The sequence below is a fragment of the Cryptomeria japonica genome, chromosome 1, assembly GCF_030272615.1.
Source record: "Cryptomeria japonica chromosome 1, Sugi_1.0, whole genome shotgun sequence".
In the NCBI taxonomy this organism is placed as follows: Eukaryota; Viridiplantae; Streptophyta; class Pinopsida; order Cupressales; family Cupressaceae; genus Cryptomeria; species Cryptomeria japonica.
Genome location: NC_081405.1, coordinates 689,211,112 through 689,224,872, shown reverse-complemented (window position 1 = coordinate 689,224,872; position 13,761 = coordinate 689,211,112). Strand labels below are relative to the sequence as shown.

The window sequence follows — 13,761 nt, the reverse complement described above, 5'->3', positions numbered from 1 at the left end:
CTGATGATTATTACACTTTGCGGTTGTTACATCATTTGTATGTTGCTGATTTTGATAATTTCAGTCATGTAAAACTGTGGATTAGCATTTTTGGAGGACGTAACCTTACATGATGATATTAGCAGTGTTGGCATGTTTATCATTGATGTCAATTGAAGTATGTTTTCAATAATGCGTTTACAAAGGGTGTTTATGACAGATCGAAGATTGTTCATGTTGCATCCTAATTTCGATCTGCAGATTAGATATAAGACAAGTAAATGTTAATACGTTTATGGTGTTCGATTTTGCAAAACCCTACCATTGCAAAATTGTCAATAACTTACAGCACTGTGGTCTATATGATTAAACAAGGGAATCGTTTCTTATCAGCATCTATCTTTATCATCTGCAAACATATTCAATGTTATTGTGATCTGCAACATATACTTATACATTGGAGGATGGTCAGATTGACTATCGAAGAAGATTGTTAGATTGGCTATCAAAGAAGATCCTTCAGGCGTACTTTCAGATTTTGGAGGTCTACGGTTTATGATACGTATAAATAATTGTTCTTGTGGGAGATCTTCAGACTTCAGTGTTTAATGAAAAAGGCCTTGTCCAATTCACACTGGGTTATTAAAGACTTCATTAAACTGTTTTGAAAGTATAGGTATAACTACTTTAAAGCTAACTTATAACTTAAGTGCAAATAACAAAGTCTTAAAATATAATGATCTCATACTCATCAAAGATAAGTAGAAGGTTGGTTGTTAGTTAAAAAGAATAACTATAACACATAACCGATCATAACCGGAAACACATTATTTAAGACTCAAGGCAATCGATGAGGGTGTTGTGTGTGGAGAAGGTAATAATGCAAGTGCTGAAATATGTGTTAAAGATATGTGAGCAAGGAGAAAGGTTTGATATGATATTCTTGACTGCATCCATTACAGGTGTGACAGGTATAATCGTGATAGTTTTGCAACCATTGTGTGACTGATTATTGTGACAGTTCTTTAATATAAGTACTCATCTGTGCCATATCAATGTCATCACAATTTGATTGTTCAGTATATTGCCATAATTGACACTTTTGGTAGACCTTGTTCGGTGGTGATGTTGCAGTCTTGTTTTCAGTATATTATCTAAAAGTTGAAAGCGGTTTGAAGAGACTGTTTGCTGTGTCACAGTGATATGTTAATTTCCAGATTGGTCTTTGTATTGACTTATGCAGCATTTTGCAGAGATACGTTGATATTCAGAATTGGATTACTTTTCAGATTGTTCACTGTGCATCTAGTACTTTCTTACTCCATTCTTTTCAAGGAGACAGTACTGTTCAGACTTTCAGAGTGCGTATCTGTTTTGTAAAGTCTGGTGATTTTGAAGTGGTGATTGATAATATCTCATAAATATAATCAGTAACAGTTTTTATTGATAATATTTTTAAAATTGGTTCTTTTTACTGAGTTGGCGCTCAAATTGTGGAATTAGGGTGTTGAAAGAGTTGGTGCTCTTAAGATAGGGGTTTGGCAACTCCTTAGGGTTTGGTGCCCTTAAAGATTGTAATTGATTTTAACTATGAAGCTGGATTAGGACAGTAGATCTTAGCAGCATTACTCACCGTGGTTTTTCCCATCTTGGGTTTCCACGTCAAATCTTGTGCAGTTGTTGAATGTGTGATTGCTTTGCATTATTATTTCAGTTTCAGTTTAAAAGCAATTTTACAAAGGGATTTAATTGGATAAAGTTTTAAGATTCATTTACAACTGATTCACCCACTCCCCCACCCCCGTTTCAATAGTAAATCTATGTTCTACAAGCAGGTCTCCACTATTAGTGATAACTAAACTATCCATCATAAAACCTATTAGGTTGATATTCAAGGAGGTTGTTCCAGTAGTGCAATTGATATGTGTTGTCTACAGGCTCCCACTGAAATTGTGTGAAGATTTGTGGGTGTTGTGTGTTATGGAGTATGTTGTTGTTATACATCAGTTTGATACTAATGTAAACCATTTTATATTGTTATTTTGAAACTTTCTCCATTCACATCAACTTCAAAAGTTGTGGGTTTAGGCTTTCAGTTTGGAGCAAAACAGTGTCGGCGGTATAGTGCGATTTGAAGTTTTTGTTCATTTTTTGGAGAATTATAGAATATATGTTGCTATTGTATGGTGCTATTTTCCACTCCTCTGCTGAATTCTTGCCGTTATAGATCAGTCCATTAAGTTATAAGTAACACCTATCAAGTTGAAGTAAAAGAAGTAGCTATTTCCAAACTTCATATTTGCTGTATTGGAGAGTACATTGACTCTTATAGCAGTCCTGCAAGTAGAAAAAATCAGATATATATCATTGGGGGAAGTTGTGGAAGTTTCAAGTTAGACATGTCTCATGCTAGTGCATATACACAGTTAAAAAAACAAGTTGTGAAAGGAAGGATATTGATGGAAAATGAATGGAGACACATCATATACCAATTGATAGCATTGGTAAGTTGGTGATACCTTGGTGATTGCTACATCAGTATCACTTAGCTCAAGTTCACTGCTCTGCAATTTTTCAGAATGCTAGGAAGGAAGATGGATGAAATTGCATTTGGTGAGTTTATAGGATATGTTTGGGAAGATGTGGTTCAGATTTGGAATTAGAATTAATGTATAAAAGGTTTGCATGGTTATTCTTATTTGTTTCGTGACATTATCACATGGCAATCTGAGTTTCCAAGTTTGCATAGTGTCCCTTGGCAAGAGATGATACACCACACACGAATAGGGTCAAAGTTTGGTACACAGCTTGACATGACAAATCATTTTGGTGCTAGGACCTTTGGGCTATATGTTTGTAATTGCTTGAAGACAAGCAATTTTAGAAGGGAGGAATTGTCATGTCCCCTTGTGTTTCAAATTGGATTTTGGTCAATATCAACTCATTTTATTCTTCTGTGGGTTAATCGGCCAAGAATAGGAAGAATAATACATTTATATTTATTATTATCCAAATATGTGAAATAGCAAGAGGGCATTTAAATATTAAATTAACCATTTATGGGCTTCTAATGGGCATGGAAGTTTGCATCATTTGGGTTATGTAGCAAGAAGTTCAAGAAAGAAGCGCCCATTATAAATGGAAGGGTCTCTAGGACAACTCAATTGTAATTTTGGGAGTTGGGCGCCAAATCAAGAGGGGCATGGAAAAGTTGAAAAAGGTGAAAATCCTTCCTCATGGCATTTTGGCACCCAAGGAAGATCAAGGGCGCCAAAACAAGGTGGCTGTGGAAAATATGAAAAGGATGAAATTCCTTGGCATAAGCAAAACAGTGCCCATGTCCCAAGGAGGGCGCCAAATTGAAGTCTCTAGGGAAAAATGGAAAAAGATCAAATTCCTTGGCCAAAGAGAAATAGCGCCCTAGGTGCAGTGAAGGGCGCTAAAAAAAGGTGTCCAGGAAACGCATTCAAAGGATGAAATTCCTCCATCAAAGTGAAGTTTCCACGCCCAAGTCAAAAATGGAAGTATTTCTAAGGTGTGGAAATTCAGGGGTCAAGGATGGATTGAAAAGCAAAAAATCCCCTCGGGATAAAATTTTAAATACATTTTTAGGCATCCGAATTTCATCCAAATTTCAAAAAAAATTCAGATTTGGATTCGTGAGAGGATTCCTCTCTCCTGGACCCTGTAACCCTAATTTTGGAAAGTTCCTAAAAAAATAGGAGATGTGGAAAATCAGTGAAAATTCCCTCCAAAGCAAGGAAAATTCAAAAGGCTTCAAGAAAATGCTTCTCGGATAAAGTTTTCTCTCCAAGGGTTTCTCGTCAAGTGGCAACCAAGTCAACGCATGATGAATTAATGGAGCATCTTTTGCATCCAACCGTCACATTTAAAACATTATAGCAGATTTCTTTTGCATACAGCCGTCGCATGTGGAGATGATGGTGCATTTATGGCATGATGGGGCGATTTGTGCAGGGAGAAATATTCATTGCATGTTGGGCAGATTTAGTAAAGCATGGTGCATTTAATGCATTTTGGATTCCAATTGTAATGGGCTGGAATTAATTGTATATGAGTATCATAGCCATTTATTGTAGATTCCCACCTTATTACATCATGTGTGGGGAATCTTTTAGGGGAAAACCCTAATTAGGGTTTGCATGTAGCCAAGGCTTGAAACCTATATAAAGGGGTGAACCCCTCATTTGTAAAAGGGAGGAGAGATTGATTTCAGAGATTGTTGCTATAAGTTTTGAAGCAGTCACTTAATGCATTGTTCAAATTGTTGGTGTATTCTTGTGTTGTTTCAAGACTCGCACGGTCTCACTCTCTTCAGTTAGATTAGATTTACTTCCAAGTTGTTAGATGAACGGGATTTGATGAGATTGCTTGTTGTAAAATCTGAGCTCATACCTTTTGTTTGCAGCTGATTGTTGCCTACTTTGCAAGGTTAGTCTGAGCCTATTTTATGTGTGGACTTAACTTCGATCAGTGGGTAGATATTGTTCGAATTGATGGTGTCCATTGGTGATCTGAAAAAGTGTTTAAACTTCTTCAAGTGTATGTAAGGCCCCTTGGATTACCAGTAAAACACATCAGCCAGCTGAATCACGTCCATTGCACGAAGGAACCTTGGAGTTAGCCGTTTGATCTCATAGCAATCTTAGCATACGGTTTAACTTTGATCAAGAGAGAGTAAGGTGACCATTGGTAACTTTATCCTGTGTTAGACGCTGTCCTAAAAAACATGTCAACAGGACAGAAACCCATGAGCATTTGGTGATCAAAGGGTGAAAACCTTTGTTTGCAGAGGGCATTCTCACTCAGAGATTGCATTTGGGCTTAAGGAAATTTGTAAGATTGTTAGTTCCTCTTTTCCAGTGAGTTGGTGTTCTTTGGTTGTGGTTGGGGAGTTCTTCAAAGCATAGTTGTGTTAATTGTTGATTGTTCTAAGTCTTTAGATGTGTTAAAGCAGTATGATGCTGTTATTAAGTCTATAATCAGATCTATATTCTGTTATTTTCATTTGGCGATCAAACTATTTCAGTTTATGATGTTTAAAGCAAATAGGGTGATCTAGTTTTGTTGATTATCTTGAGAATTTTGTACAGATTTTGATGTATGAAGACATATTGCATTGATGCTATAATAAATCAATTTCAGACCTGATCATATGCTTTTTGAGTTCAGAAAATCCATTTCAGTAGTGTTGTATGAAGTTTACCTTAATTTAGCAAGACTAGCTGACTACTTTTAAGGCTTTCAACTTTTCAGTGAAATTCACATAATACTCTAATTTTCAGATCTGAAATTATTCTTATTAATTTGGTTGAGGACATTTTAGTAATGCCCCTAGTAGGGTTCAGGGGCAGTGCCCCTTGCAAGGGTCTAGGGATAGTGCCTCCAATGGGGCTGAGAGGCAGCACCCCTTGCAGAGTCCCCTCAAAACCACACAAACCTTCATAGAGCACATCATTTTACATTCACTCACACTAAAAGAAATGAATTCGTTTTTGTCTTTAAAATGCATTAGAGTCCACGTTTTATTTAGGGTATGGGGGGTGAATTGAACTTTTTAGGTAAAAAATAAAAATAAAAAAAAGTCGAGAACAAATAAAAAATGTCGAAATACACTATTTAGCACAGGTACCTGCCAAATTTGCGATCTGCAAGTATTGTGCAGAACCTTGCCTGAACCCAAGGGGAACTGAATCCGGACCACAAACCCAGACTGCACCAAACCAGAACCCAATTGCTACAGACAGAAAACCGGTAACATATTTTTTTTTTATTTTCCTTCCAACATTATGGAAAGATCCTTTTGGATTAACAGCGCTTTGAGCTGCAGCTTTCATATCCCAAAATTTTGTCCAGAGAATTTCTCAATTCTCCATTTGTACACCACTTTCATTTCTCCTTCTATGCAAAAGATTCTGAAATTGTCTTAAGCTTTGATACCGATTGTTAAGAAAACTGGGCAGAAGATAAAAACACCAGACATACAAAGACAACATAATTTACATGGTTCACCTACTTTGCTACATCCACAGAAAAGCAGGCATAGTTTTCTCTTTATTAATTGCACCGAATACGTAAAGTTTTTCATCGGTAACAAATGTTTACATTTACACATTAATATAGAACTCATCAAAGAAGATGATAAGGTAGCAGAACATGAATAGTTGGCAGGAACAGAAGAGACAGACTTTACAGCCAAACACATTGAACCCTTGTACTGCTACCAGAATTAGATAAAATTAAAAATATAGAACCATAAAAGCATGGTTAAACTGAAACTTATACCTAGCAAGCTAAATAAAACATTGGTAGAAGCTTAGAATTATACAGGGTAATTGGAAGTACTGAATTCAATCTAAATATCAAATAGATGGAAGAGATGACAAACAGCATATATCATCATATTGGCATCTCTTAAATTAGATTTATTCAGCTTTCACAGCAAGAAAGTTGCATAGAAACTGTGAAAAAAATCAAAAACACGTTGGCACACAATTGTTAACTCCCTAAAATGAAATATAAAGAAAAGGAAGGGTACTTTACAAGACTGAATAGCCACTATTTGCGAAAATAAGCAAAATAAGAAAAAATTCAAAATAAAGCAATAACTTAGAGGAAAAGCCAGCTCTTTGAGATTAACCATTTTCTGGAACTTCTGTTTTTAGCTTGTATTAGATAACACATGGAATTCACGTCTCAATACTATTCCACTATCAGTAAATAATAAAACAAAATTAACCCTTTTTCACTAATGTTCTCTTCTCAAGGTACACTCGATAAGGCTCAAAAAAAATTCCAGTTACTCAAAGACAAAGGAGATGTAACTCAAGGTAAGTTTGAGCCTAATTCTATCAAAACTATCATCTCTATTTTAAATTGAGTTGTAAGCTGCAAAACCGCAGAAATCTACCAAAAAAACCTATTCATAAGCAACCGAAAACCAGAAATATTACTTTGTATGAGAAAATACCTGTGATAAGTCAATAGAAAATACATACTTTACAAATAAAACTCAACGATCATAGTTCATCAGTTGTCTCCCCAATACAAACAGTATTTGTCCTTTTGGACCATTTGGTTGTTGCTGGAAAATCTGCGTCAGATTATAAATCTTTAATAGTATTGAATACACCACTTTCCCAGTTATTCCTCAATCAAGTGGTGTGTTAACTTACATGGCATTTTCAAAATATTGGCTCTTCTATTTTCCAACCAAATTTTGCAATTATGTCTTTAAAGTGGTCTGAGCTGCACTAGGAGTATCTCCAGAACCAAATTGGAATAAAAGATCAGGATTCCGTTGAATATTACGAGGGCACCTGGATAGTAAAAGCTGAGTTTCAGCCTTTTTCCCTGCTTTGCAAAATGCATTAAGCATTGTAAAGTATAATTCAACAGCCAGATAACGAGGAATGTTTCTGGTCACCTTAGTCAGGAAATCTACAGCCCCTTCCACTGTCCCACACCGAGCAAAAAGATTATAGAAAGGATCTACAATAGCTGGAAAACCCTGCTTCAACATTAGATCTGAGAGTTTTATGGCATCTTGCAACCTTTCTGCACTTACCAATTTCTGCAGCAACTCCTTGAATGTGCCCCGTGAAACCTTCAAGCCTTTATTACTTATCATTTTACACAGAAAACTGTGAGCGTCCTCTATTCTGTTTTGACTGCAGAGAGTCTTGACTAAAGTGTCCAGAACTTCGCCGTCAGCACTGCCGCCACTTTCCACCATTAACTCAAAATAACTAAGCAGTTGATCTATCTGCCCGGCCTTACAATGCCCATCAATCAAAATATTCCATGTCTTGAGATTAGGGGTGCACCCCAGCTCTTTCATCGCATCCAAGACTCGACAAGCCTCATCCAGGGTCCCAGCCTTGCAGAGCCCAAACACAAGTTGACTAAAAGTACTGTTATCTGGCAAAAAACCAGCCTCCTCCATAGTCTTCATAACTCCTACAGCCTCATCAAATCTATCAGCCATCGTTAGACACCGATGAACAGCATCATATGTTTCCTTGTTAAATTTTCCATTGCCATTCTCAAAAGTTTCTAATACTCTATAAACCAAATCAATATCAGGACTACCAGACGACGAGAGGTGGTGCAGAATGATCCTACAGTCCAGGTTAGAAGGCTTATTTTTATCACTACCCATCATCAAAACAAACAAAGCCACAGCATCCTCCACCATATTACTATCAAGGAACCTTCCCAGGATTTCACGATATGTTTTATTCCGAATCTCGTGGCCTTCATTGGCCATTTCTGCTACAATACTCCAAAATTGATCAATGCATGACTTCTGCCCTAAAATCCTAATCACTGCATTGTAAGTGCTAGACGTGTGACTGAACTCAGTTTTAGTGGATGCCCAGTTGAAAAAATTCAACGCTGTCTCTGGGGTTTGTTTAAGGTTTCGCAGTACAGACAATACAATATAATTAGAGAGCTTAATATTTAGAGAGCTCAATTCAGTTTCAATTTTATCGGACCATTCTGTTTGGTTTACAACCTGGCAAATCAATTCACAGTCCTCATCTTTAGCAGTATTACTTGTTTCCTCTCTGCTAACTTTCGAGGGTTTTGATGAAAATGGTCTTTGAAGGTACCATCTTTCTTGCAAACTACAAGAATATTGTAATATCCTTGAATTGATGATTCGGGCATTTGTATAAATGTTTGCATTTGAAATTGAGTAAAACGGGTGTGTTGCGCTTACCTGATAAATGAATGGCAAATGCTTCTCGATGTTGAGTAACCGAAATGTGATTAAAGCCCTCTTTGGGTCCAATAATCTTCTTGTGAGCTGCATCATTTCAAAAGGATTTCGTGGTTTGCCTCAACGATATGGTAGGGAATATTGTACAAATACAAAGAGGTTTAGTTTGATTCCCAGAGAAAACCAGGACGGGTTAGCTCATTTGTTTTGATTTTCGTCTTATAGCATTCTTAAATGTTTGTATTATTTTTCCATTGCATGCTTACGGAGGCCATTTTTGCGCATACAATGTACCAGGATAACAACACTAGGGTTTCTGCTCGCGTTGGTAAAATAAGCTTCATCATCGTTTGAAAAGGAATAAAGGATTTCCTGTTAAATTTAATTACTAAATAAAATTAAATTTAGATTAATTTAAAGAGTTTTGGGATATTGTTTTGGAATTGAGTATGTTTTGATTTGAAAGGAGGAGGTTAGGTTTTTTCATACTTTATAATTTGATTTTATTTGATATAATATAATAGAATTTTAACAATTATAATATAATATTAGATTATTAGCTAGTTAGATTAAATTATCTAAATTTGAGAATCTAAATGTGTAAAAGAAAATTGCAAAATTGATCATGTATTCAAATTAGAACGATCTTATCTAATTAGTGTGATCTTATTCACTATATATTAAATCTGTAGTACCTATAAAAATTGTTTGTTTGGTGGTAAGTGAAGCAAGAAAAATGGGGTGGTGCTAAAGAGCACCATATGCAAGGATTCAACTTCTAGACACTTTTGTATGCCTTAGGCAACTCTTGAGATTGACTTAACAAAATGAGTAAAAGAGAGATAATTAGGGTGGTCATGAATGTCAAAATGAGAATGGTAAAATGAGTCAATTATTGGTTGTTGATTGTGATTGCTAATTATATCAAAGAGTGTCCTTGGAATGTATCTTGAAAATGAAATGTCACTTGATTGCTTATAGGGAGATATTAGGTGTTTGTTGATGCTTCACAAAGACTTGATCGATGAAAATGCAAAGAAGAGGAAATTGTATGTTCCTACAAATGTTATTCAATTACTTGATGATCTTTAAATGACCTAAGATGATGTCTTTAAATACATAACCCTAAATGTGTGAATTTAAATATTGGTGCCCATATCAACAAGTAATGGTTGGATCTTAGGTGTAATGCCTCGACTTTTACATTGATACATTAGTAAATAGCAAATGGACCATCAATTTCTTTTCTTATAATTGAAAATAAATGATATGGTGCATGTTCACTAAGTGTGATGTTGCCAAACATTACAACATTGAAACCAATGCATAAGGTGGCAGTACTTAATGCATGACTATACAAGGTCGATGAACTCAATTATAGAATTACACTAGTAGAATAGTTACACAATGATCATGGGATAACACCCAAATGATGAAAGATAAAGGAGATAAAGTCTCCTTCCAATTGATGATAAAGTCTCATCATTAACATAAATGAAGGGTGATAACAAGGATGACTAAAGCACAAGACAAAGTTCAACCTTCACTCGTCCAAGGATACAAGTATACTACAAACTTTCAAAAGAATAAATTCACAAAACCAAAACATTCTCTCAAAAATAGTGTAAGCAATTGGTTGTAAGGGAAGAGGTTGAAAAAACATACTCAAGATTATAGGCACACCTTATAATTAGCAAGAGTCTATATTCAATTCTATTGAAATTCTAATATTCTCATAATTGATTTTCACACGATGCAACTAAGTGTTAGAGTTTAGGCAAATTGAAGCAATAAACAATATTAAATATAATATGGAATAAAAGAAGAAAAAAGAACAATTCACAATAACACACAAATTTAATGTGGTTCATCCAATATGACCTACATCCACGGTGAAATAGTCATTCACTTTCTTTTATTATCCAATGAAGAGAAATTACAATCAAATTTCACATTACAGAGCCACTTATATATCAAGCCTTTTTGGTGGTTTACAAAGGTTGGTTTACATGCCAAAATAATTTTCAACTTCTTTATTCAATTAGTTTTATTATTAAATAATAGTTGACTCCCTTGTTAATTGATTCGGGGGAAACATGGCTAACAAAGTCACCAAATTTTGAGTCTGCCAACATGATCAGTCACCACATATCAACAAACTCCCACTTGGAGACTAATAAGGCTCCACACCAAAATAATCTCCCACTTGGAGATTGATCCTAGCTGAACATTGCTACACCTATAGCTCCCATTGGATTGACACACCAAGACTTGGTTTGTTTCTCATTTCTACTATTATCATGCTTGAAGGCCAACAAAAATTGAGTAGGAAATTAGTTTCTCTCGAGTTATGGCCTTGGTCAACATATCTACAGGATTATGGCCAGTGTGTATCTTTTCCAACTTCAATTGTCAAACCTCTAAAATTGAGCGTATGAAATGGTACTTGAGCTGCATATGTTTCATCTTAGAGTGAAGGGTTGAGTTATTTGCAAGATGAATGTCACTCTAACTATCACTATCAACTTGCTAGCCTCAAGCTACTTCCTTGATTCCTCCGTAAACCTTTGTAACCAAATCATCTCCTTAATAGCCTCTATAGAAACAACATACTTTATTTTTATTGTGGAAAGTGCAAGAAACTTTTGTAATCATGAATTCCAACTAACTATTGTTCCTCCTATAGTAAAAACATACCATATTGTGTTCCTCCTCCTATCAATATCTCCTACTAGATCTAAATCAACATATCCCTAAAGAGTGGAGTTAGAACCTCCAAAACACAATGAATGAGTAGTAGTACCTCTCAAATACCTAAGAATCCACTTAACTACATCCTAATGCTCTTTTTCATGATTATCGATACACTCGCTCACAACTCCCACTACATCTACAATATCTAGGCTTGTACACACCATGGCATACATCAAGTTACCAACTACTAAATAATATGAAACCTTGTGTAGTCTATATCTTCTCGTGTCTTGGGACACATCTTCTTAGTCAATTTAACATGACTAAGTAAAAGTGTACTAACTAGTTTTGCATCCTATGTTTGAAATATTTTCAACACCTTCTCTATGTAATCACTTTGAGACAATGTTAACGTATGATTTTTTCTATCTCTAGTTACTCTCGTATCAAGGATTTGTTTTGTTACACCCAAGTCCTTCATAGTAAATGATCGTGATAATTTTTATTAAGCTCATTTATATGTTGCATATTAGATATGGCAACAAGCATGTCATAACATATAATAACAAGATAATATAGCTACCATTATCCAATCTCTTAAAATAAACAGATTGATCAAAATGATATTTGTTGTGACCTTGTTCAACCATAAAACTATGAAATTTTAAATACCATCGTTGACGTGCTTGATTTAGGCCATACAAGCTCTTCTTTAACCCACACACTAAGTCCTCCTTACCTTTGAAATCAATACCTTTTTTTGTGCAAAACCTTTTTACCACAAGTCTAGCCAAGTTATATATTCTCTTGCCTTCATGTTATTCCTTAGGGCCTATAAACCATTTTTTAAGAAATGCTCTTTTACCTTCAAGTACTTCGACTAAGTCCCAAGTTTGGTTTTGTACCAAAGGTTTCATCTCATCTTTCATTCCCTGCTCCCACTTCTTGGTTTCTATATGTATTGTTTCTCCATAACTTTCCAGTTCACTAGAATCAGTCAATAATACATAATACAATGAGAGTATCATTCAAGGGGTCTAATTATCCTAAAAGATCTTCTTGTAGGAGCTTGCGGTACCTATTGTTATTTTGGTTGTTGAATATTTTGATTTTGGCACTATTGGTACTATATTTTCTAGGATTTCATCAAGCATTGTATAGTATATGTTTTTCTTTTCCTATTTGTTTCCCTACAAATGATATTTGTACAGAACCTTCTCATTGAATATGACATCTCTACCCTAAGTATTTTGTGATTTTCATAATCTCATAGACCATAACCAAAATCATTAACTCCATATCTAATAAAAGTACACTTCTTGGATGCAGAATTGTAATGGAAATCTTGCATGCAATTTTATAATCCTTGCATGCACCATGATTGTTCTATTCTTCCTTTCAGACACACCATTTTCTTGTGGTGTTCCTTGAACTATCTTTTCTCTATGAATTTCATGGTATGAACAATGACTATCAAAATCTTTGATACAATATCCGTCTCCATTATCTGGTCTGGGACACTTCAATGTATTTCATGTTTCATCCTCAACCAAACCTTTCCATTTCTTAAAAACTTATCAAATACATCAATTTTTTGGGGGAAAATAACCCATTTTTTTCTAGTTACATCATCAAATAAAAGTAACATAATAATAAGAGCCACCAAGAGATGATATATGAGTCGGTCCCCATACATCTAAATGCACAAACTCCAACTTTTAACTCTTCTTTTTCTTCCCAACTCTATGAAATTTGTCTCTCTTTTGTTTTCCATAAACACAATTTTGACATAATACCAAATCAACTTGATTAAAACTTGGCAATAAACTCCTATAATGGAGAATCTTCATCCCCCTATCACTCATGTGCCCAAGTTTTTTGTGTCATAATGTTGTATTCATTCCTATAGAAGCCAACAAAATAGAAATAATAAAATTATCAATGCATAACTAAAATGTACCTACCTTTTCCGCTTTTGCTATTATAAATGAACCTTTAGTGACCTTGGACACGATTTTTCTATAAATGTAACTATGTAACCTTCTCTTCCTAGTTGTCATGCTAATATTAAATTTCTTATCAAAATAGAAACATGTCTCGTCTCTTTCAACGACCATTAATTTTCATTTGGTAATTTTATCTGTATGTTGTCCTTTCCAACAATTTTGCATGGTTCATCATCGCCCAAATAAACTTGTCCAAAATCACCTTGAGCATAGTCTTGAAAAATATTTCTTATGGGGTGTGGCAAGAAATGAAGCACGTGATTCTAACACCTAGGAATCAATAATATTACCTAAAGAAATAATTAAAGAATCTTGTAACACATCACCTACTACATT

At 35.0% G+C, this 13,761-nt stretch overlaps 1 protein-coding gene across 1 annotated transcript; it reads right to left on the bottom strand.

The window, feature by feature from the left end:
* Positions 1 to 6,976: 6,976 nt before the first annotated feature.
* LOC131063802 (pentatricopeptide repeat-containing protein At3g48250, chloroplastic) lies at positions 6,977 to 9,078 on the bottom strand. Its single transcript, XM_057997746.2, has 2 exons — positions 7,176 to 9,078; positions 6,977 to 7,093 (listed from the first exon to the last, which is right to left on the bottom strand). The coding sequence occupies exon 1, from the start codon at positions 8,819 to 8,821 to the stop codon at positions 7,226 to 7,228; it is 1,596 nt and encodes a 531-aa protein (XP_057853729.2). The 5' UTR covers positions 8,822 to 9,078; the 3' UTR covers positions 6,977 to 7,093; positions 7,176 to 7,225.
* Between the last annotated feature and the right edge of the window lie 4,683 nt (positions 9,079 to 13,761).

Bases quoted from the DNA above. Each gene is read 5' to 3' on its own strand.
- LOC131063802 (XM_057997746.2), bottom strand. From the start codon at position 8,821: ATGATGCAGCTCACAAGAAGATTATTGGACCCAAAGAGGGCTTTAATC.